We start from the raw sequence: 25,213 nt of genomic DNA on the forward strand, positions 1-25,213 counted from the left end.
AGGATCAAGTCAAGTGAAGAATGATCTGAAACTGACTTATTTTGTACTCTCTGGTGTGCCTAACACAAGGCCTAGGGCTTAATCAACACTCAATACAAGTTTTGTTGAATGACTGACTGATTAAGTGACCAAGACAGGACTGGGAGATGGAGTGCTCTTATACCTTTTAAAAAACCGTTTAAACACACATGTATGCTCGCATGTGCTAGAAATTTTCTGAAAGAGGTTGCTAACGGTGGTTACTTCTGGGGAGTGAACTGGGTAAGAGGGCAGGATTACTTTTCACTGGATACCTTGTACTGTTTATGCATTTTCATCATGAATGCATTACTCCTGGGTCATTCAATAGCAAATTAGATGATGTGCATCCCTGGGCTGAATGAAAAGAGGCAACGGGGGCTGGAGAACTTTTTACCCCATCATTTGTCCCCTTCCAATATCCCCACAAAAACTTTTCAGCCTTCCCCAAGTGCCATGCAAACACGTTGATGGAGACCAGCAAACTTGGGTCTTCATGAGCCACTCCACAGCACCCAGAGGGAACACAGGGTGATGGTGTAGAACCCCAGCACAACGAGATAGCTTTGGAAGAGCAGTCGGTCAAAGCGTTCCAGGAGGGCCAGCCACCCAGCCTCCTGTCGGTCCGCCTGGTCCTGGGTCTGCAAGTAGCTGCTGATAGACTGAAGCTGGGACCAGACTTCCCTCAGGGTCCCTGGCTGGGCCTGGTGCTCTTGACAGATGGGGGGCTCTACATGAGAGGAAGACACTCTAGGTGAGCCAGGGGCTACCAAGGCTCCCCCGGCCTTCCCACTGAAGCCGATGGCCTCAACCTTCAAGAAAGGTGGTGGGCAAAACTGGGCAGTGGGTTAGTTAGGATTGGGGACCCTCTCCCTACCTGCTGAGGGGAGGCAAGACTGCACTGAAGGAACCCCTGGAGAACACAGCAAGTAAGGTGATGTGTAAGTAGGGTGTTGTGTAAGTAGGGTGTCGAGGCTACATCCATCCAGGAGATTTTTCTGAGCTAGCAGCCACCCCACGTTGACTTAGAGCTTTAGGGGCTGGAATGGTTCTTTTTTTTTTTTTTAATTGAGGTATAATTGACATATTATATTAGTTTCAAGCGTACAACATAATGATTCAATGTTTGTATATATTGTGAAATGATCACCACAATAAGCCTAGGTAATATCCATCACCACACACAGTTACAAATTTTTGTTCTTGTGATGAGAACTTTTGGAATGTACTCCCTTGGCAACTTTCAAGGATACAGTGAAAATGCGGACTGCTTCATGACTTTGCATGTCATCCTTGCACAGGGGCCATGCTAACCTCTGTATCATTCCAGTGTTAGTATATGTGTTGCCAAAGGGAACACTGGGATGATTTGTATACTTTTGCACATTAAGCGATCAGATCCCAAATGTATACCAACTATTTGTACGTGTGTGTGCGCGCACGTGCACATGCACGCACTCTGCTATTCTGGGGTCAATGGTTCCAAACTGGAAAATAAAACAAGCTAAGGGGGGCTTCCCTGGTGGCACAGTGGTTGAGAATCTGCCTGCCAATGCAGGGGACACAGGTTCGAGCCCTGGTCTGGGAAGATCCCACATGCTGCGGAGAGACTAGGCCCGTGAGCCACAATTGCTGAGCCTGTGCGTCTGGAGCCTGTGCTCCGCAACAAGAGAGGCCGCGATAGTGAGAGGCCCGCGCACCACGATGAAGAGTGGCCCCCGCTTGCCGCAACTAGAGAAAGCCCTCGCACAGAAACGAAGACCCAACACAGCCATAAATTAAAAAAAAAAAAAAAAAAAAAAAAAAAGCTAAGGGGACTGAGGCCTAGATCTCTAGGCTGACACGTGGCTTTCTGGCAAGCCAGCAGGAGACGGTCTTCAGTCTCCAGGGAGGTAATGTAATATGCAGGGCAGAGGTTAAGAAGCAGGTGTTTCCATTTTTTCACACAGCTGACTCAAGACAGCCTGCTGTTCCACCCATGGGAACTAAGGCTGAGGGTGATAAAGCAGAACCAAGCAGGGACCTCAAGGCTTCTCACAAACCTGTTACCCCAGCGAGCTGGGCCCAGGGATCCATTCTAGGCCCTTCCTCATCGGTGTCCCCTCGAAGGCACAAGAGGGTCCACTGCCGCCGGCTGCACTGCTCATCATGGAGGAATTTGACCAACAGGATGGACTTGGATAGGCTGAGAACCAAGAAGGCCATGCAGACCGTGAAGAAGACCCCTGAGGGAAGGAGCCAGAGGAGGTGGAGTTAGCAGGGGTCTCTGGGCCTCTTCCTTCCCCATCTGAAAGGCAACATCAGATCTTGGACAGAAGTGATGCAAGACAGGTACCTAGCGACCCCGGAGCTGCTTACCAATCAGAGGGGTGCTCACTGTGCTCTTCGGCACCTCATCAGACATGTTGACCCTGAAGACGGTGTAGCCCACCAGCACGCTGCTCTTGAACACAATCCTGGCATGGCAGGTGGGCGGGAGATAGAAGCTCCCCAGGTCCACGAGCATTAGGAAGATGCTGGGAATCAGCAGGTTCACAACATAGACCAGTGGGCGCCTGCGAATCACCACCTGGGCAGGGACGAGGAATCTGTTGACAAGAGGGTCTAAGCCAATGGACCAATGTTTGGCCAAACCCCTAGCCAAGAACGCTTTCTGCCGTCCCAACATTTCTGTGTAATATGAAAAGTCTATGTAGTTTAGAATAGGAGATTATCTTGTGGTTTAGAAAACAGAAAAAAATCCTTTAAGCTTTTACATAGAACTAATATTAATATTATTAATCATTATAAGAAGAAGTTACCATTTATTTAGCACTTGCTCTATGCCAGGCACTGGAATAAGTGTTTCATATGATTTGTCTTATTTAATCCTCACAACAACTCTGAGGGCTGGGTATTATTATTATTTTTTTTAACGATTTTATTGGAGTATAATTGCTTTACAAAGGTGTGTTAGTTTCTGCTTTATAACGAAGTGAATCAGGTATACATATACATATATCCCCATATCTCTTCCCTCTTGCATCTCCCTCCCTCCTACCCTCCCTATCCCACCCTTCTAGCTGGTCACATAGCACCGAGCTGATCTCCCTGTGCTATGTGACTGCTTCTCACTAGCTATCTATTTTACATTTGATAGTGTATATATGTCCATATATACACTACCACTCTCTCACCGGGCTGGGTATTATTATTTCCATTTTACAAACCGGGAAACTGAGGTTCCTAGAGATTAAATTGCTTGTCCAAATTCACATAGCTAGTGAGTGAGAAACTGTTTTAAAACCAGGTCTTACACCATAATCTTTCTTTTTAAACCATTTAGTTTGCAACATATTGTATTGGTTTTGGTTTAGTCTCTCTTCTTACCTGGAATGCAAACACTTTAGCACCTGTGTATCTGTCAGAGTCTGGTTAGGAACAAATAGCACAGTTAAACTGGGAAAGTTGAGGAGGGCTTGACAAGGTGTGGGCAGGACATAGAGAAACCACAAGGAGGAGGACAATACTCCTGGGATTCGGGGGACTGCGTCAGCTGTTCCTACCCTTAGGCCTGAAGGGACCAAAGACCGGGAATGTGGTTGGAACTTGAGGGGACAGAAAGCTGGTTGGACTTGTGGCTTCCTCTTAGGAGCACAGCCAGCTGGCGGAGACGCCACGGGGTGGGGAGAAATGGAGAGATAAATGCTCCACTCACTCTCCCCCTCCTTCCAATCTCCTGCCACTGTCTCCCCTGCCCGCTACTGGCCAAACATGACCAGGAGTCCCAACTCTACAGGCCGCAGACCAGCCTCCAGGAGCAAAAGTAGATGTGAGGTGGGGGCAACTGCAGATACCCAGCAGGACCTGCAGCACCGCTGGGCAGAGAGCTGCTGAGCAGGTTTTTTAGCTGGGAATTTAAGACTCATAAAATTACAATGATGGCTGTTGCCATTTTGTTATACATAGCTTCTCTGGGATGGGAATAGGAGATGCCTGTAATTAACACAAAATCTATTCTCATCCTTCCTGGAGAGGAACTATGATATGACAGGGCTGTTTCCCCATCAGACACTTACTGCTTTGCAATGACCATTTTAGGGTGAAAATGGCATTTTTTAATCCTTCATGGGGCCAGAAATAATACCTATCTTACAGTGGGTATTCGATACATGTTTACTGAACAAATGAATGTTCTGGGCCATGTTGCTGTTAGATTTGGAAAAACATGATGTCTGAAATCTCCCATTTCTCTGATTCACCAAACAGCTGACCGATTTCTACGTGTCAGATAGTGTGCTAGATACTTTTTCACGTGGGATGTGATTTATTTACTCCTCACTGTCAGTTTGTTGGCAGGTAATAGAGCATCCCCACTTTACAGAGTTTTAAAAATAAAGCTCAGCCCCCTAAGTCAGCTGAGTAAGTGGCAGAGCTGGGGTGTGCTCCCACATCTTCTGGTTCCAAGCCCTGTGCTCTTTCCCATACAGCCTACTCTGAGCTGAGTTCAGGGTCTTCTCTCTCACCTCTGCCTCCCTCTCTGGACGCGGATCACATAGACGGGAGCCAGGGCAGAGAGCAGGGACACAGCAGAAGGTGGTGGGCGAAGAGCCTGGCTGGGTGAGACCAGATGTCACCTTGCTGGTGAGAGCAGGGCCTCCCCAGTCTTTGGGTCTGGAAGCACGTCCTGACTCAGTGGAGTTCTGCAGACCAGAGCCATTCGGCGGATTGTAGTCTGGCTATTGTCTTTCACATGAGACATAACTGGCTGCAAATATCTAAACCAGAGTGACACTCACTGCTTTGCAATCATTTGGTTAAAATACATTTTTACCCAAGTGCAGTCAACAAGGAAAACCATGACCTGTCATCAACCTGCACCTTTCTACTCCCTTCGTTGTGCTGTGACAGACATAGCCGTGGTTAGGAGGTGCAGGGGGAAGGGAGTCAAGGGGCCAGAGTCCACAGGGGCTCTTGTGTTGTGAGCCCCACCTGGGCTGTTGGTGATCTGGCCATATGGGGAGATGGGGGCGACCAAGCCTGCTGTCTCTGGAGGGTAGAAGTGGGAAGACCCCCAGAGACTTCATGGTGGATATTAAATAAAGGAGATGAAAGGAATAAGAATACCACCCTAAAGAAAAGTACCAGTAGGCATGTTGGTTAAGCAGAAAGAGCCCAGACTTAGAGTCAAAGGAACAGCAGAGTTCCCAAGCCCCTCAATTTGATGTGCTGGTTTAAGTGGTTCTGGGTGGTATCGAACCTCTCCATGCCTTGATTTTTCCCTTTTTAAAAAAGCAGTTTACTTTTGCTTTGCCAAGCATCTTGGGTACAATTGAGATTAGCTGTTGTACTCCTTAAATAAAGTTCCCATGTAAATAGCACACGCTGAGATGACTCTTTTCCACCTAGAGGCTGATGCAGAGAGTGAATGGAAATCTGGGACAGAACCAAAGACGGGCAGTGTGGCTCCTTAGGGTCCCTGGTTCCTAGGAAAGTGCAGTTTCACCAAACCTCATGCTCCCCAAGGTGCCAGGGGAAAGGCCTGGCAAGAGCTAAGAGGCTGGGAGGCAGGCCAGCTTCATGCAGTCACAAGGAGCCCTGCACTGAGATGCGCCCACGCTTGGGTTTGTGCCATTTTGAAATTCTTAATAATTTTTAAGCAAGGGGCCCTGCATTTTCACTTTGCACGAGGCCCCACAAAGTATGTAGCCTGTCCTGTTGTGAGGATACTCCTCACTGGCTATCAACAATAGCTGAAAGTAAACAGGTAGGTACAAGTGTGGACAATTAGCTTGGGCTGTGACATAAAGCAGAAAGCTCTATGTCTATGTTTGGCTTGTAAAATCGTAAAACTAGACAGACCCTCCAGAACAACCTTAGCCGTTTTTCTGCCTTTTAGCAAGGATGTTCCAATTCCTAAGACAGATCAAATGTTTCCTACAGTTTTGGTTTTCTTCAAGCACAAAGGACCCACCTTTTTCTTTTAAGTTGATCTGGGGGCAATGTTACCTATGGACTAGACTAATTTTCTCTACAAGCCCAGTGCAGCCTAAAGGAACTCTAATGTTATCCCACAGTTTTCGGAAATGTTTTGATTTCATGATCTCCTTTGGTTCTCAAAGCCCTTTGTTCCCCCGCTCAAGAAACATGAATCGAGCATGAACAGAGAATCAGGCACTATCCTAAATAATAGAGTTAGAACTGGTGACAGGACAGGTCTCTACTCTTGCCCCTCAAAGCCCCAACCCACGTCTTATGGGATCAGGAACCAGATTCTGATGGTTAGATATTTCACAAGTCTGCAGATCGAAGTTTGCCCCAAAATGGACCATACCCACGGTCTATACTTGATCTGATGACAAGATTTGGGACTTTCTGAGTTTACGTTTAGGTGATATTCTGGTCTTAGAATCAGTACTGGAATGGGTTAAGACATCTGGGGATGTTGGGATAGGGCGTCTATATTTTGCACATGGGACAGACATGAGTTTGGGGGAGTCAGAGGGTGGCAGATGGTACTGGATTGAATAATGCCCCCCAAAATTCGTGTCCTTCCAGAAGCTCAGGATATGACCTTATTTGGAAATGGGATCACTGCAGTTGAAATAAGTTAAGGTGAGGTCATATGGAATGGGGTGGGCCCTTAACCCAACATGACTGATGTCCTTGTCAGAAGAAACGAGACATACAAAGGATAAGGCCACGTAACGACGGAGGCAGGCATTGGAGTGATGTGTCTACACGCCGAGGAAAGCCAAGGACTGCTAGCAACCACCAAAAGCTAACGGAGAGGCATGGAGTCGTCTCTCCCTCAGAGTGCTCAGAAGGAACCAACCCTGCCAACACCTTGATGTCAGATTTCTGACCTCCAGAACTGTGAGAGAAGAAATTTCTATTGTTTTAAAGTGGTACTTTGTTACAGCAGCCCTAAGAAACTAATACAGGCGACTTGGCCAGTAACACACAGTGGAAGGATGCCACAGACTGGGCTGGAATATTACTGCTTATCCTTAGTTGTGTGTCACCATCATATAGGATTAGGCACATAGTTTCTGGGGTCAAGTCCAGGCTCCACCAGTCACCCTATAACCTTGGTTAAGATACGTAACTTCTCTGCACCCCAATTCAAACATTTGTAAAAACGTGGATCCTTAGAGAGATGTGAGGATTCCAGTACGACCTCTTAAAACAGTGCCTGATTTGGAGTCAGTGCTTGGTTTTGTGGTTACTGTTATCATGTCTCCCTGGGCAGATTTTGAGGCCCGTGATAGGAACCAAGAGTCTTGTTTTATTCATGCTTGTGCCCTCAGTGCTCAGCATTGAGCTGGGTGCGTGATAAGAACACAAAAGGTGTTCACTGAGCTGTATTAGAATCTGTTAATAACGCTTCTTTTAGCCCCAGTGGGGTGGGAGAGTGGAGTGAGCCCAAAGGGGGGCTCTCATCTTAAGGTCAGTGTTCAGAGGGCTACCTCTCTGCAGGTCATGTCAGGCAGTGACCCCTGCATGCCAGGGGACGGTATGTCACCAGCTCAGTGAGATACCACTCTCTGCAGAACTGCCCCTACCTAGAGCCCATCATTTCTAATGGACTAAAGGAGCTGGTGCCTTTAAATTCCACAGAAGGGGAAGAAAAAGCACTTTGGTTTCAGTCCGTGTTCTCCATTAGACACCCTTCAGGTGTTAGCAATATTATGCCAGAATTTCATTATCCATTAAAGCCAGGTAATAATAAGTACACAAAGGTATTTGGAGCCTACTGATGTTAATGAAAGAGATCAATCTAATTCAGAATGTGTATGTGGAGAGCTCCTTGGAGATGGAATAGGCCCCAAGGTTAGCCTCTAATTGCCTCCTTGATGGTAGACCTCACCAGTACTCAATTTTGCATGACCATCTTTATGACATAGTTGGAATTTTGACGCCCAGACTCACGCTTCATACAGAAGCCCATTTTCCTCCTCTCGCAAGCCCCTCCCAACATTCCCAATTCAGAAAGAATGGGAAAGCTGCAGCCATTTCAGTAAGATCCTTGCACAAGAGTGAGAGTTTCTTGGATCTAGACCATGGGTCGGGTTGGATTAGCAGAAAGTCCGTGATTCCAGGGTTACTTGAGTGACCCTGGAAGGGCTTCTAGGGGTCTAAATTCTCTCTCTCTCTCTCTATGTGTGTGTGTATATATATATATATATATATAGATATAGATATAGATATAGATCTATATCTATATCTATATCTATATCTATATATATAGATATATATATATATCTGTGTGTGTGTGTGTCTCTCTCTCCTCTCTTTCTCTCTCTCTCTGGAGTGACCTAATAGAGCTTAGAAGGATCTTCTATCAAGTTTATGAGCTGCATTCAATGGATATCTCAACAAAATTAATCTACCCTACTCTAGAAAGGAAAATTACACCTGAAAATGAGGGTAAACAAGGCGACTTTCTTTCCCAGATGCCCTTCTGCATTTTTCTAGGAGTCCCCTGTGGGCCTCCCAATTCTGGCCGCATGAGCATTTAGGCAGTGAGAGGACATCTGTGGTCGGGCTCACTTTAGTTCCCACAACGGTCCACCCTTTTCTATCCAACATGAGTTCTCAAATTTTATTTCTACCGCCTCTCACTTCTACCCTCATTCTTTAAAAAACAAAAAAGAAACAAAACACTACCATATAGAAATCAAATGTTCACCCTGCTGTTTCTGGGAACCAGCACCTCTGACAATGTATTGGAGGAAACCTCCCCTCCCATGGCTGCTGGATCGGGTGCCAGGCTGCATACAGACATCCTCGTAGGCAGAAGTGCCTGTGCTCTGGGCCCCCTGTGGAATGCAGCCTGACTCCAAGGTGTCAGCGGTGCCCTCTGATCAACAATACATGTCCTGGAGCTGCAGACAGGATTGCACGTTAGCCGGGACTAACGGGGCACCCGGAGCATTTGGTTCAGTATCAACGGCAGCATGTACATCAGGCCCAGGCTGATGACGTATTTAGAATAGATCTTTGTTCCTCCTGCCTGCCCCACTCGTTCCCTACCCTCTGCTGGGTAGCCTGGACTTGGACACAGGAGGTGATTAGATTGAGAGGGAGCTGGCCCTTTGCTGTCAGGACCCTGGGCAGGCCCAATGTTGGCATGGAACCGGGCTCTGAATTTTGCGTTATTGGCTAAAGGTCGTTGAAGGACCCCAGGGTGACTTGATGGCTAAATTCACAGTAGGATGTCTGGCACGGAGTAGGAGAACATGAGCCGACACGGTGCACATAGTGGGAATGCGGAGTCAGGGAGGCTGAAAGAGGTCGAGGGGGAAAAAGAACTGAACTGGAGAGTCACTCAATCTACTTTGTCTTCCAAAGTTGCAGGAATGCTCCTGAGTCTGGCTCCCCGCCTTACCAAACACGATCTGTGGCTCTTCTCAGGATTCTTTCCCTACTCTGTTCCCGAGGGCCAGGGTGGAAGGCAGCCTGCTAGATAACCAACCTTAACCCCCAGGGCAAAGGTCCCCAGGCAGAAGTTCCAAGAGCATGAAATCGAATCGATGTCCCCTCCAGCCCCCCTCAATGTAAACAGTGAATGGAGAAGAAGCGTGGCAGTGAAGACAACAAAGGAATGGAACCTTGGTCCCTGAGATCCCGGGGGGGAGATCGTCTCCTCTCTTTAACAATCTTTTACGCCTCTGTTCATCATATTTAACATGGAGCTAGGACATAGAAAACCTCGGTGGCTCAGCGGTTAAGAATCTGCCTGCCAATGCAGGGGACACGGGTTTGAGCCCTGGTCCGGGAAGATCCCACATGCTGCAGAGCAACTAAGCCCGCACACAAGCCACAACTACTGAGCCCACGTGCCACAACTACTGAAGCCCGCACGCCTAGAGCCCGTGCTCCGCAACAAGAGAAGCCACCGCAATGAGAAGCCCACGTGTAGCAACGAAGAGTAGTCGCCGCTCGCCGCAACTAGAGAAAAGCCTGCACGCAGCAACGAAGACCCAACACAGCCAAAAATAAACAAACAAATAAATAAATAAAGTAAAAAAAGAAAACCTCTTGCCACTGTTGAGAAGACAATTAATATTTAGGGTAAAGGGTGACATGTAACTACAAATAATGCCTGCTCTATGGAGAGAGTTCATTTGTGCGCGCGGGAGCACACACTCCTGTTTACCTGCCCCGTCTCCCATCTTTGTTTCTCTCCTCCGTGCAGTGTAGGTAATGGTGTGTGCAGCGTTCTCCGGAGTGCTTGATAGGTGACTGTGTTCCACCTTGCACGTGCTACTCCCTCACATTTCCCTTTAATGCTCTCCATTATTCGGGCTGCATCAATAATGTTTGTGGGCTGATATCTTTAAAATTAATGAGGTGTTTACTCTTAGCCAAGAAACTCATTGAAATTAAAAAAGCTTTCTTTTTCCCCCTCCCTTTCTCTTGGTAAAAAAGTGGACAAACAAGCCACAATGCAAGCTTTGATAAAAACCAAGCAGAAGAGGCAAGAACCCAAGCCCTACCGCAAGGAAGGTATGAATTGGGATTAGCTGGTACCCGGCGTTATAGATTAGTCAGGTTCAAATCACAGCTGTGTCTAAGAGGCCTTGATTTAACAAGAGCTTTGCTAGAAAGCTGCATACCGCACCTTTTAACCAATGGAGGACTTCTGTGCCCTCAATAATCGCTTATTTCATCACCACCACTCCACTTAGCATATGATTATCCATTGTAACAGTAGCACCTTAGTCTAGTCTGACTTTTCCTTCTTATTCAAAAGGTTTGTTTCCAGGAGACTTCATCTGTGTGAATTCATCTGTGCAATCCTGACCTGTCTAGTCTCTACTTTTCAATCAGATTACCTGGCATGAAAGACCCTCCCACTGCCCCCAGCTCCCACCACCAGCTGACTTTGTGCAGAAAAGCAGGGCTGAATACTAATGACAAGTCTGCTGGCTGCAGAAACTTGCTGCAGACCACATGTCAGGATGGTTTGCCAGGAGGGAAGGAAGAACGGTGCCCCTGGACTGCAAGGTATCAGGCTTCACTGTCCTGCTCCCAACTGCCCCCCAGGTGTCTGCTGGACAAATTTCCCCAGGAACAGTGCAGCCAAGGGCATTCCCGGTAGCACATCTGAGAAGTCTGGGTTCTTATCACGTCGTTCTAGAGTAGTTGTTCTCTCTGATCCGGAAACCACCAGTGGTCTCTGTGGATCCTGCAGGTGATTTGTTAGCTAATCCCTCAAGATACTCAAGTTAATAATATGATAATTTTATGCATTTGCATCTGGGATTAATTAATAATTTACTCAATTGCAAACAGGACATTAATGTTGAAGAGACACTCTTCTCCCAATTTTTTGTTGCTGTTGTTTGTGGGTTGTTGTTTTTTTTTCTCTCTCTCTCTCAGTAGCAATTAACAGTGGGGCTGTTATATGTATTGAAAGGCTTGAAGATTTCTGCTGTAGTGGCTGGTTCAGGTCTCTGTCTGAAAACCATTCTCTTTATATTCACATATGGAATAGCTACAGCAGGAGTCCAGGATCTGTGGCTGAATCTCTGGTCTCTGAAATGCCAAAATGCAAGTGGATGTTGGAACCATTGGAATCACCTGTACTTAGGTGATAACGAATGAGAAGATGTAGGAGAGAGACTCCTCAGCCCAATAGAGAAGGTGAAAGACTGCAGAGAAGTGGGCAACAGGGACAGGAACGGGGAGGACTTACATTAAACTGAATCTGTGCAAAGTTTCCAGCGCTGCTCTGCAGGATGTTGTATGTTGAGGACACAGAAAGAAGTTCCCACTCACTGTCATTCAAAAATGCTTTTTGGTCATGTGTAATGTCTTCTCTGCTTCTCAGGAAGGCCAGGTCTACATCTTCCACTGAAAACAACAGAAACAGTTGACTTCCCATGGAGAGAGGCACCAATATTAACCCACTTTTCCAACTCGCAATTCAAATCCTTCCTTTTTACTCCTGTCCCCACATGGACAGTCTTATGGAGATGGGGTTCAATATACCATTTTGAATTAGGGGTAGGGATGGGAGATAAAAACTTTCTGGTCATGAAAAAAAGCAGCTATGAACTGAGGGTTTGTACTCCATTGTCTATAGTATGAGACTTCTATAACGTTCTCAATGGCAGTAGAAGCCTAATATTGTATTTTCAAACCAACAGCAGCAAAGGGCAATATCTCTGGGCACAATACTGTACTTAGTCTGAATTACAGCAGGAGCCAAATAACTGCAAGAAGAGATTTAGATTTATAAAAAGTCAATTATGTGCAAGAATAAAATAGACCTGAGGGACAGCATAATATAATAATTTCACCTATGTGTGCCAACCCAGCACAAGTGTGTTTGCCCACTAGCAGGCTCCACCTCTCATGGCTTACCTGTGTGCAGAATGCTATTGAAGGTTAGGCTGCAATTCTGGATATCGAATGGAAAAGCGTATGTGTCTAAACTGCATGCAGAGACAAGTTGGATGGGCTTAGAGTGCTTAATGGTCCCAGATGAGTTCACGTAAACATAGGGAAGATCAGGTGATCTTTCAATGTCCACACTACATGAAACACAAAAGATCTTTGTTACAGAAAGCGCTTTAGTCATTCCAATACATAAACAGAACTGATCATAAGATGATAGTGACCGTAACACCCAAGACTAGCCTAGAAGTGCAAAGACAGAATCACACTTTACATGAGATAGCCACCCTGGCAAAGGTGGGTTCAGCAATGACACCCTTGTAAGTCAACTCACTTGCTAATGTTAAAACACAGACATAGGACTTCCCTGGTGGCGCAGCGGTTAAGAATCCGCCTGCCAATGCAGGGCACACGAGTTCGAGCCCTGGTCCGGGAAGATCCCACATGCCGCGGAGCAACTAAGCCTGTGAGCCACAACTACGGAAGCCCGCACGCCTAGAGCCCATGCTCTGCAACAAGAGAAGCCACTGCAATGAGAGAAGCTCACACACCGCAACGAAGAGTAGCCCCTGCTCGCCTCAACTAGAGAAAGTCCACGTGCAACAACAAAGACCCAATGCAGCCAAAAATAAAAAATATAAATAAATAAGTAAATTTATAAAACACACACACAGACACACACACACACACACACACACACACACACACACAGAGACATAATCCATGAGTAACATCAAGCATTAGCAATCAAATCTGTATCTTAAATGATGTCAACTCATGGTACTTCTAACCTGAATACTCCCAACAGTATGCTCTTCTTCAAGTTGAGAAACAAAAAATAGTAACCATGACTTAAAGGAAGCAGCAACCGGCCTGAATATTCTAAGCAGCCTAAACCCCACAGAAACACACCCCAGCACACTTACAACTCATTTATGATGATATCAGGAGCCCAGACGGCACTTAGAGGTAGGGAGATCTCTCTAATCTCATCAAACATGCTGGAGTTCCAGGATAAAAACTCATCATCCCAAACCTGTAGCCAAAAAGGAAACATCGCAAAGGGGCAATGTCAATCTCATCAAAGAACTGAAGAGGGATTCGGATGAATAACTCAATTGATCAGCCTGTTGGTTCTATCTGTCAGGGGAGAGGACTTTCCATTCAACTCCTAAAGAGGGTTGCCCCAACCAGAAACCATGGCCATGTAACTTACTCAGATTCTAAAAAATCAGGTCTGCTGCAGACATAAAGAACTAGAAACACAAGATAGTATCTATTTCTTCTAATAATTACATCTTGCAACAGATCGAGTTCAGGAGTCCAGCATGCACGGAAGAAAACAGAATCATTTACCTCACGATACCATACACTTGTCTTTAATTTTTGATTCTGTGCATCCTGCAAAGCAAAAAGAACATCCAAACCAAATCTTAGAGTGTCAGTAAATCAAAGCCCAATTCAACAGTATGACAATTCAGAGGAAGAAAATCAAATCCAACGAAATAATGCTGATTTTAGAAACATTACCTTGACTCTTCAAGATCTGAGTATTCTCAGTTCTTATTTATTACATACACCTGTCGCTATGAGCTTTACTATATTATCTATGAAAAAATGACACACTAACTGCACTTGACATCTTAAATAATTTGCTAATCTCTTTCCTACTCTAATTGTTACTCTGCCATTAATCAGACTAAAAGATGATATGTAGTCGTAGCTAACTTTGGATTAAAAGATGAGACCATGCTTTTATTTGTAATCAAAATGTTATTCATGGGCTTCCCTGGTGGCGCAGTGGTTGAGAATCTGCCTGCCAATGCAGGGGACACGGGTTCGAGCCCTGCTCTGGGAAGATCCCACATGCCACGGAGCAACTGGGCCCGTGAGACACAATTACTGAGCCTGCGTGTCTGGAGCCTGTGCTCCGCAACAAGAGAGGCCGCGATGGTGAGAGGCCCGCGCACCGCGATGAAGAGTGGTCCCCACTTGCCGCAACTAGAGAAAGCCCTCACACAGAAACGAAGACTCGAAACAGACAAAGACACTTATCGAGGATTAACCAAGATGGCGGAGTAGAAGGACGTGCTCTCACTCCCTCTTGCGAGAGCACCAGAATCACAACTGGCTGCTGGACAATCATTGACAGGAAGACCCAGGACTTCACCAAGGAGGATACCCCACGTCCAAGGACAGAGGAGAAGCCACAGTGAGACGGTAGGAGGGGCGCAATCAGAGTAAAATCAAATCCCGTAACTGCTGGGTGGGTGACTCACAGACTGGCGAACACTTATACCACAGAAGTCCACCCACTGGAGTGAAGGTTCTGAGCCCCATGTCAGGCTTCCCAACCTGGGGGTCCGGCAACGGGAGGAGGAATTCCTAGAGAATCAGACTTTGAAACCTAGTGGGAATTGATTGCAGGACTTTGACAGGACTGGGGGAAACAGAGACCCCACTCTTGGAGGGCACACACAAAGTAATGTGTGCATCAGGACCCAGGGGAAGGAGCAGTGACCCTGGGAGAGACTGAACCAGACCTACCTGCTGGTGTTGGGGGGTCTCCTGCAGAGGCGGGTGGTGGCTCTGTTTCACCGTGGGGATAAGGACACTGGCAGCAGAGGTTCTGGGAAGTTCTCCTTGGCGTGAGCCCTCCCAGAGTCTGCCATTAACCCCACCAAAGAGCACGGGTAGGCTCCAGTGTTGGGTTGCCTCAGGCAAAACAACCAACAGGGAGGGAACCCAGGCCCACCCATCAACAGTCAAGTGGATTAAGGTTTTACTGAGCTCTGACCGCCACAGCAACAGGGAGGGAACCCGGCCCCACCCATCAACAGTCAAGTGGATTAAGGTTTTACTGAGCTCTGACCGCCACAGCAACAGTCAGCTCTACCCACCACCAGAGCCTCCCATCAAGCCTCTTAGATAGCCTCAACCACCAGAGGGCAGACAGCAGAAGCAAGAAAAACTACAATCCTGCAGCCTGTGGACCAAAAACCACAGTTACAGAAAGATAGAGAAGACGAAAAGGCAGAGGGCTATGTACCAGATGAAGGAACAAGAAAAAACCCCAGAAAAACAACTAAATGAAGTGGAGATAGGCAACCTTCCAGAAAAAGAATTCAGAATAATGATAGTGAAGATGATCCAGGACCTCGGAATAAGAATGGAGGCAAAGATTGAGAAGATGCAAGAAATGATTAACAAAGACCTAGAAGAATTAAAGAACAAACAAACAGAGATGACCAATACACTAACTGAAATGAAAACTACACTAGAAGGAATCAATAGCAGAATAACTGAGGCAGAAGAACGGATAAGTGACCTGGAAGACAGAATGGTGGAATTCACTGCTGCGGAACAGACTAAAGAAAAAAGAATGAAAAGAAATGAAGACAGCCTAAGAGACCTCTGGGACAACATGAAACGCAACAACATTCGCATTATAGGGGTCCCAGAAGGAGAAGAGAGAGAGAAAGGACCAGAGAAAATATTTGAAGAGATTGTAGTCGAAAACTTCCCTAACATGGGAAAGGAAATAGCCACCCAAGTCCAGGAAGCGCAGAGAGTCCCATACAGAATAAACCCAAGGAGAAACACGCCGAGACACATAGTAATCAAAGTGGCAAAAATTAAAGACAAAGAAAAATTATTGAAAGCAGCAAGGGAAAAACGACAAATAACATACAAGGGAACTCCCAAAAGGTTAACAGCTGATTTCTCAGCAGAAACTCTGCAAGCCAGAAGGGAGTGGCATGATATACTTAAAGTGATGAAAGGGAAGAACCTACAACCAAGATTACTCTACCCGGCAAGGATCTCATTTAGATTTGATGGAGAAATCAAAAGCTTTACAGACAAGCAAAAGCTAAGAGAATTCAGCACCACCAAACCAGCTCTACAACAAATGCTAAAGGAACTTCTCTAAGTGGGAAACACAAGAGAAGAAAAGGACCTACAAAAACAAACCCAAAACAATTAAGAAAATGGTCATAGGAACATACATATCGATAATTACCTTAAACGTGAATGGATTAAATGCCCCAACCAAAAGACATAGACTGGCTGAATGGATACAAAAACAAGACCCAGATATATGCTGTCTACAAGAGACCCACTTTAGACCTAGGGACACATACAGACTGAAAGTGAGGGGATGGAAAAAGATATTCCATGCAAATGGAAATCAAAAGAAAGCTGGAGTAGCTATACTCATATCAGATAAAATAGACTTTAAAATAAAGAATGTTACAAGAGACAAGGAAGGACACTACATAATGATCCAGGGATCAATCCAAGAAGAAGATATGACAATTATAAATATATATGCACCCAACATAGGAGCACCTCAATACATAAGGCAACTGCTAACAGCTATAAAAGAGGAAATCGACAGTAACACAATAATAGTGGGGGACTTTAACACCTCACTTACACCAAAGGACAGATCATCCAAAATGAAAATAAATAAGGAAACAGAAGCTTTAAATGACACAATAGACCAGATAGATTTAATTGATATATATAGGACATTCCATCCAAAAACAGCAGATTACACGTTCTTCTCAAGTGCGCACGGAACATTCTCCAGGATAGATCACATCTTGGGTCACAAATCAAGCCTCAGTAAATTTAAAATCATATCAAGCATCTTTTCTGACCACAACGCTATGAGATTAGAAATGAATTACAGGGAAAAAAACGTAAAAAAGACAAACACATGGAGGCTAAACAATACGTTACTAAATAACCAAGAGATCACTGAAGAAATCAAAGAGGAAATCAAAAAATACCTAGAGACACATGACAATGAAAACACGACGACCCAAAACCTATGGGATGCAGCAAAAGCGGTTCTAAGAGGGAAGTTTATAGCTATACAAGCCTACCTCAAGAAACAAGAAAAATCTCAAGTAAACAATCTAACCTTACACCTAAAGAAACTAGAGAAAGAAGAACAAACAAAACCCAAAGTTAGCAGAAGGAAAGAAATCATAAAGATCAGAGCAGAAATAAATGAAATAGAAACAAAGAAAACAATAGCAAAGATCAATAAAACTAAAAGTTGGTTCTTTGAGAAGATAAACAAAATTGATAAGCCATTAGCCAGACTCATCAAGAAAAAGAGGGAGAGGACTCAAATCAATAAAATCAGAAATGAAAAAGGAGAAGTTACAACAGACACCGCAGAAATACAAAGCATCCTAAGAGACTACTACAAGCAACTTTATGCCAATAAAATGGACAACCTGGAAGATATGGACAAATTCTTAGAAAGGTATAACCTTCCAAGACTGAACCAGGAAGAAACAGAAAATATGAACACGCCAATCACAAGTAATGAAATTGAAACTGTAATTAAAAATCTTCCAACAAACAAAAGTCCAGGACCAGATGGCTTCACAGGTGAATTCTATCAAACATTTAGAGAAGAGCTAACACCCATCCTTCTCAAACTCTTCCAAAAAATTGCAGAGGAAGGAACACTCCCAAACTCATTCTATGAGGCCACCATCACCCTGATACCAAAACCAGACAAAGACACTACAAAAAAAGAAAATTACAGACCAATATCACTGATGAATATAGATGCAAAAATCCTCAACAAAATACTAGCAAACAGAATCCAACAACACATTAAAAGGATCATACACCACGATCAAGTGGGATTTATCCCAGGGATGCAAGGATTCTTCAATATATGCAAATCAATCAATGTGATACACCATATTAACAAATTGAAGAATAAAAACCATATGATCATCTCAATAGATGCAGAAAAAGCTTTTGACAAAATTCAACACCCATTTCTGATAAAAACTCTCCAGAAAGTGGGCATAGAGGGAACCTACCTCAACATAATAAAGGCCATATATGACAAACCCACAGCAAACATCATTCTCAATGGTGAAAAACTGAAAGCATTTCCTCTAAGATCAGGAACGAGACAAGGATGTCCACTCTCAGCACTATTATTCAACATAGTTCTGGAAGTCCTAGCCACGGCAATCAGAGAAGAAAAAGAAATAAAAGGAATACAAATTGGAAAAGAAGAAGTAAAACTGTCACTGTTTGCGGATGACATGATACTATACATAGAGAAGCCTAAAACTGCCACCAGAAAACTGCTAGAGCTAATTAATGAATATGGTAAAGTTGCAGGATACAAAATTAATGCACAGAAATCTCTTGCATTCCTATACACTAGTGATGAAAAATCTGAAAGAGAAATTATGGAAACACTCCCATTTACCATTGCAACAAAAAGAATAAAATACCTAGGAATAAACCTACCTAGGGAGACAAAAGACCTGTGTGCAGAAAACTATAAGACACTGATGAAAGAAATTAAAGATGATACCAACAGATGGAGAGATATACCATGTTCTTGGACTGGAAGAATCAACATTGTGAAAATGAGTATACTACCGAAAGCAATCTACAGATTCAATGCAATCCCTATCAAATTACCAATGGCATTTTTTACGGAGCTAGAACAAATCATCTTAAAATTTGTATGGAGACACAAAAGACCCCGAATAGCCAAAGCAGTCTTGAGGCAAAAAAATGGAGCTGGAGGAATCAGACTCCCTGACTTCAGACTCTACTACAAAGCTACAGTAATCAAGACAATATGGTACTGGCACAAAAACAGAAACATAGATCAATGGAACAAGATAGAAAGCCCAGAGATTAACCCACGCACCTATGGTCAACTAATCTATGACAAAGGAGGCAAAGATATACAATGGAGAAAAGACAGTCTCTTCAATAAGTGGTGCTGGGAAAACTGGACAGCTACATGTAAAAGAATGAAATTAGAATACTCCTTAACACCATACACAAAAATAAACTCAAAATGGATTCGAGACCTAAATATAAGACTGGACACTATAAAACTCTAGAGGAAAACATAGGAAGAACACTCTTTGACATAAATCACAGCAAGATCTTTTTTGATCCACCTCCTAGAGTAATGGAAATAAAAACAAAAATAAACAAGTGGGACCTAATGAAACTTCAAAGCTTTTGCACAGCAAAGGAAACCATAAACAAGACGAAAAGACAACCCTCAGAATGGGAGAAAATATTTGCAAATGAATCAACGGACAAAGGATTAATCTCCAAAATATATAAACAGCTCATTCAGCTCAATATTAAAGAAACAAACACCCCAATCCAAAAATGGGCAGAAGACCTAAATAGACATTTCTCCAAAGAAGACATACAGACGGCCACGAAGCACATGAAAAGATGCTCAACATCACTAATTATTAGAGAAATGCAAATCAAAACTACAATGAGGTATCACCTCACTCCTGTTAGAATGGGCATCATCAGAAAATCTACAAACAACAAATGCTGGAGAGGGTGTGGAGAAAAGGGAAACCTCTTGCACTGTTGGTGGGAATGTAAATTGATACAGCCACTATGGAGAACAATATGGAGGTTCCTTAAAAAACTAAAAATAAAATTACCATATGACCCAGCAATCCCACTACTGGGCATATACCCAGAGAAAACCGTAATTCAAAAAGACACATGCACCCGAATGTTCATTGCAGCACTATTTACAATAGCCAGGTCACGGAAGCAACCTAAATGCCCATCGACAGACGAATGGATAAAGAAGATGTGGTACATATATACAATGGAATATTACTCAGCCATAAAAAGGAACGAAATTGAGTCATTTGTTGAGACGTGGATGGATCTAGAGACTGTCATACAGAGTGAAGTAAGTCAGAAAGAGAAAAACAAATATCGTATATTAATGCATGTATGTGGAACCTAGAAAAATGGTACAGATGAGCCAGTTTGCAGGGCAGAAGTTGAGACACAGATGCAGAGAATGGACATATGGACACCAAGGGGGGAAAACTGCGGTGGGGTGGGGATGGTGGTGTGCTGAATTGGGCGATTGGGATTGAAATGTATACACTGATGTGTATAAAATTGATGCCTAATAAGAACCTGCAGTATAAAAAAACAAACAAAACAACTAATACTAAACTTTCATTGGGCTATTTGTATGGAAATATGTTAATATAAATGTTTCAGACATTACATGAAATTTCTAAAAAAAAAAAAAAGAAACGAAGACTCAACACAGTCATAAAATAAATAAATAAATAAATAAAAGAACGTGAATTTCTACAAAAAAAAAATGTTATTCATAATCTTTCAATGAGTGTTATCTCAACTGCCATTGGCAGCCATTCCTGCTGTTACCTTATGCTTGGGTTTCTCTGCTTATAAAACAGACTGAATGAGCTTAATCCAAGTGAGGTATATTTTTGGTGATATAAATAGATGTGGCTTCCCATGTGTGCAATGAGTCAGTGATTTAAAAAAAAAGATCTCCCCAAACAAACAAAAAAACCCACTTTACTAATTTCTTTTCATATTGAATCTAGTAAAAACATGCTAAAATGATTATGTTCTTAGGGATTAAAAGAAAAGGAATATCTCATACCATATACAAGCATTAACTCAGAATGGATCATAAACCAAAATGTAAGAGCTAAAACTATAAAACTCTTAGAACAAAACATAGGAGTAAACTTCATGACTTTGAATTAGGCAATAATTTCTTAGATATGACACCACAAGCACAAGAAGCAAAAGAAAAAGTAAATGGGACTTCATCAAAATTTAAAACTTTTGTGTTTGAAAGGACATCATCAGGAAGTCAAATGACAACCCACAGTATGGGAGAAAATATTTGCAAATCATATACCTAGTAAGGGGCTTGTATCCAGAATATATAAAGAACTCTTACAACTCAACAATAAAAAGATAAATAACCCAATTTAAAAATGAGTATCAAAGGACACAGTCAACAGAGTGAAAAGGCAACTCATGGAATGGAAGAAAACATTTGTGGATCCTATACCTAATAAAGGGTTATTATCCTGAATATTAAAGAACTTCTACAACTCAAAACAAAACCAATATCCTTATTTAAGAGTGGACAAAAGACTTGAATACACATTTGTCCAAAGTAGATATACAAATGGCCAATAAATACATGAAAATATGCTCAACATCACAGCTATGGACCAAACTGTGTTCTTCCAAAATTCATACGTGACTGTATTTGGAGACAGGACTTTTAGGAGATAATTAAGGTTAAATGAGGTCAAAAGGGTGGGGCTCTCATCCAATAGGATTGGTGACCTTAGAAAGAGAGGAAGAGAGAATGATCTCTCTTTCTCCTCCCTGTGAGGACACAGTGAGAAGGCAGCCATCTGCAAGCCAGGAGGAGAGCTCTTACTAGGAAACAAATTGGATGGAACTTTGATCTTGAACTGCCCAGCCTCCAGAACTGTGAGAAATAAATTTCTGTTGTTTAAGCCACCCAGTCTATGGTATTTGTTATGGCAGTCGGAGCTGGCTGATATAATCTCTAATCATTAGGGAAATATAAACCAAAACCACAAAGAAATACCATTTCACTCTCATTAGGATGGCTACTAGTTTTTTAAAAAGCAGAAAATAAGTGTTGGTGAGGATAATTGGAATTCTTGTGCACTATTGTTGGGAATGTAAAATGGTGCAGCTGCTGTGGAAAACAGTATGGCAGTTCCTAAAAACTTAAAAATAGAATTACTACATTGTCCAACAATTCCTCTCCTCGGCATTTACCCAAAAGAATTGAAAGCAGGGACTTGGACAGATATTTGTACATCCATGTTCATTATTCACAATAGCCAAGGGGTGGAAGCAACCCAAGTGTCCCTCAGTGGATGAATGCATGAACAAAATGTGGTATATATATGCAATGTAATATTATTCAGTCTTTAAAAGGAAGGAAATTCTGACACATGCTACAACATGGATGAACCTTGAAGACACTATGCAAAGTCACAAATAAGCCAGTCACAAAAGGACAAATACTTTATGATTCCACTATATACAGTCTAAGTACCTAGACTAGTCAAATTCATAGAGACAGAAAGTAGAATGATGGTTACCAAGGGCTGGGGAATGGGAAATGGGGAGCTGGTGTTTAATGGGTGCAGGGTTTCAGTTTTGGAAGATGAAGAGTTCTGGAGGTGGACAGTGGTGATGTTTGTACAAAATGAGCATGTACTTAATGCCATTGAACTGTACACTTAAAAAAGGTTAAGATGGAAATTTTATATTATGTGTAGTTTACCACAAGCAAAATTAATAATTTTAAAATAAGCAAAGGACTTGAGTAGATATTTCTCCAAAGGAGATATATAAATGTGGCCAATTAACACTTGAAAAGATGCTCGACATCATTAGTTATTAGGGAAATGCAAATCAAAACCACAATGAGATACCACTTCACCCCACTAGGACAGATAAAATTAAAAAGACAGAAAATAAGTATTGGGAAAATGTAGAAAAATTAAAGCCTCCCTACATTGCCAGTGGGATTATAAAATGGTGCAGCCACTTTGCAAAACAGTATGGTAGTTCCTCAGAATGTTAAACATACAGTTACCATAAGACCTAGCAACTGCACTCCTAAGTGAATAACCAAGACTCTTGAAAACAGAAGTACACACACACACACACAGTGTGTACAGGAAAAAAAGCAAACTTGTACAGGACTGTTCATAGCAGCCAAAAAGTAGAAATAACCCAATGTCCATCAACTGATGAATGGATAAACAAAATGTGGTACATATCCATTCAATAGAATATTTTTCAGCACTAAAAAGTAGCAAGTTCATACATGCTACAACATGGATGAAACTTGAAGACATTATGCTAAATGAAAGAATTCAATCACAAGAGGCCATTTATTGTATGATACCATTCATATGAAATGTCTGGAATAGGCAAATCTACAGAGATAAAAAGTAGATTAGTGGGACTTCCCTGGCAGTCCAGTGGTTAAGACTTCACCTTCCAATGCAGGGAGTGAAGGTCTGATCCCTGGTTGGGGAGCTAAGATCCCACATGCCTTGCAGCCAAAAAAAAAAAACAAAAACCCCAAAACATAGAACAGAAGCAATATTGTGACAAATTCAATGAAGACTTTTTAAAAAATGGTCCACATCAAAAGAAAACTTAAAAAAAAAAGTAGATTAGTGTTTGCCTAGGGCCGGTGGGGGTGGGGTGCAGGATGCGGCTGCTAATGGTATGAAATCTTTGGAAGTGATGAAATGCTCTGAAATTAGATAGTGGTGATGGTTGCACAGCTCTGTGAATATACTGCAACCACTGAATTATATACTTGAAATGGATGAGTTTTGTGGTTGTGTTATATCTCAAAAGAACTGCCATTTAAAAAATGTATTAATAAAGAAAAAGAAAATCATTATTTTTTGGCCACGCCGTGCAGCATGCGGGATTTTATTTCCCTGACTGGGGATAGAACCCGTGCCCCCAGTAGTGGAATCGCGGAGGCTTAACCATTGGACCGCCAGGGAAGTCCCAGGAAACCATTTTTGAAGATGTTTCAGGGAATGTATAAGTAAGAAGGCTGGTACAAACTACTGATGAAACCATTCCTTTCCAATTGCATCCTTCAAAGAGAATAAGAGGCATGGAAAATCCAAGATGAAAACATGTGAAATAAAATGTGTAAAACACTTCCTTACTGATTTTGGTTCAAAGCTAAGGAGTCATTTAAATAACATTTGTATTGCAGCTGGAGGAATCAGGCTCCCTGACTTCAGACTATATTACAAAGCTACAGTAATCAAGACAGTTTGGTACTGGCACAAAAACAGAAATATAGATCAATGGAACAGGATAGAAAGCCCAGAGATAAACCCATGCACATATGGTCACCTTATCTTTGATAAAGGAGGCAAGCATATACAGTGGAGAAAAGACAGCCTCTTCAATAAGTGGTGCTGGGAAAATTGGACAGGTACATGTAAAAGTATGAAATTAGAACACTCCCTGACACCATACACAAAAATAAACTCAAAATGGATTAAAGACCTAAATGTAAGGCCAGACACTATCAAACTCTTAGAGGAAAACATAGGCAGAACACTCTATGACATACATCACAGCAAGATCCTTTTTGACCCAGCTCCTAGAGAAATGGAAATAAAAACACAAATAAACAAATGGGACCTAATGAAACTTAAAAGCTTTTGCACAGCAAAGGAAACCATAAACAAGACCAAAAGACAACCCTCAGAATGGGAGAAAATATTTGCAAATGAAGCAACTGACAAAGGATTAATCTCCAAGATTTACAAGCAGCTCATGCTGCTCAATAACAAAAAAACAAACAACCCAATCCAAAAATGGGCAGAAGACCTAAATAGACATTTCTCCAAAGAAGATATACAGATGGCCAACAGACACATGAAAGAATGCTCAACCTCATTAATCATTAGAGAAATGCAAATCAAAACTACAATGAGGTATCATCTCACACTGGTCAGAATGGCCATCATCAAAAAATCTACAAACAATAAATGCTGGAGAGGGTGTGGAGAAAAGGGAACACTCTTGCACTGTTGGTGGGAACGTAAATTGATACAGCCACTATGGAGACCAGTACGGAGGTTCCTTAAAAAACTACAAATAGAACTACCATACAACCCAGCAATCCCACTACTGGGCATATACCCTGAGAAAACCATAATTCAAAAAGAGTCATGTACCAAAATGTTCATTGCAGCTCTATGTACAATAGCCAGGACATGGAAGCAACCTAAGTGTCCATCATCGGATGAATGGATAAAGAAGATGTGGCACATATATACAATGGAATATTACTCAGCCATAAAAAGAAATGAAATGGAGGTATTTGTAATGAGGTGGATGGAGTTAGAGTCTGTCATACAGAGTGAAGTAAGTC

The 25,213-nt window shown here is 42.8% G+C and overlaps 1 protein-coding gene and 1 non-coding gene across 2 annotated transcripts in view; both read right to left on the reverse strand.

The window, feature by feature from the left end:
* Positions 1-512: 512 nt before the first annotated feature.
* HTR3B (5-hydroxytryptamine receptor 3B) overlaps positions 513-25,213 on the reverse strand; it is a 41,835-nt gene continuing 17,134 nt past the window's right edge. Inside the window, exons 3-9 of the mRNA XM_068556047.1 lie at positions 13,762-13,806; positions 13,332-13,441; positions 12,373-12,542; positions 11,702-11,859; positions 2,377-2,587; positions 2,061-2,243; positions 513-748 (exon numbers count right to left, since the gene is read on the reverse strand). Coding sequence (XP_068412148.1) covers positions 513-748; positions 2,061-2,243; positions 2,377-2,587; positions 11,702-11,859; positions 12,373-12,542; positions 13,332-13,441; positions 13,762-13,806 — 1,113 coding nt within the window. The remainder of the gene's footprint in view (positions 749-2,060; positions 2,244-2,376; positions 2,588-11,701; positions 11,860-12,372; positions 12,543-13,331; positions 13,442-13,761; positions 13,807-25,213) is intronic.
* On the reverse strand, positions 1,275-1,378 carry LOC137772777 (U6 spliceosomal RNA). Its single transcript, XR_011075579.1, has one exon. It is a non-coding gene; the product is annotated as a U6 spliceosomal RNA (small nuclear RNA).

Source organism: Eschrichtius robustus, chromosome 11 (assembly GCF_028021215.1).
Source record: "Eschrichtius robustus isolate mEscRob2 chromosome 11, mEscRob2.pri, whole genome shotgun sequence".
NCBI lineage: Eukaryota > Metazoa > Chordata > Mammalia > Artiodactyla > Eschrichtiidae > Eschrichtius > Eschrichtius robustus.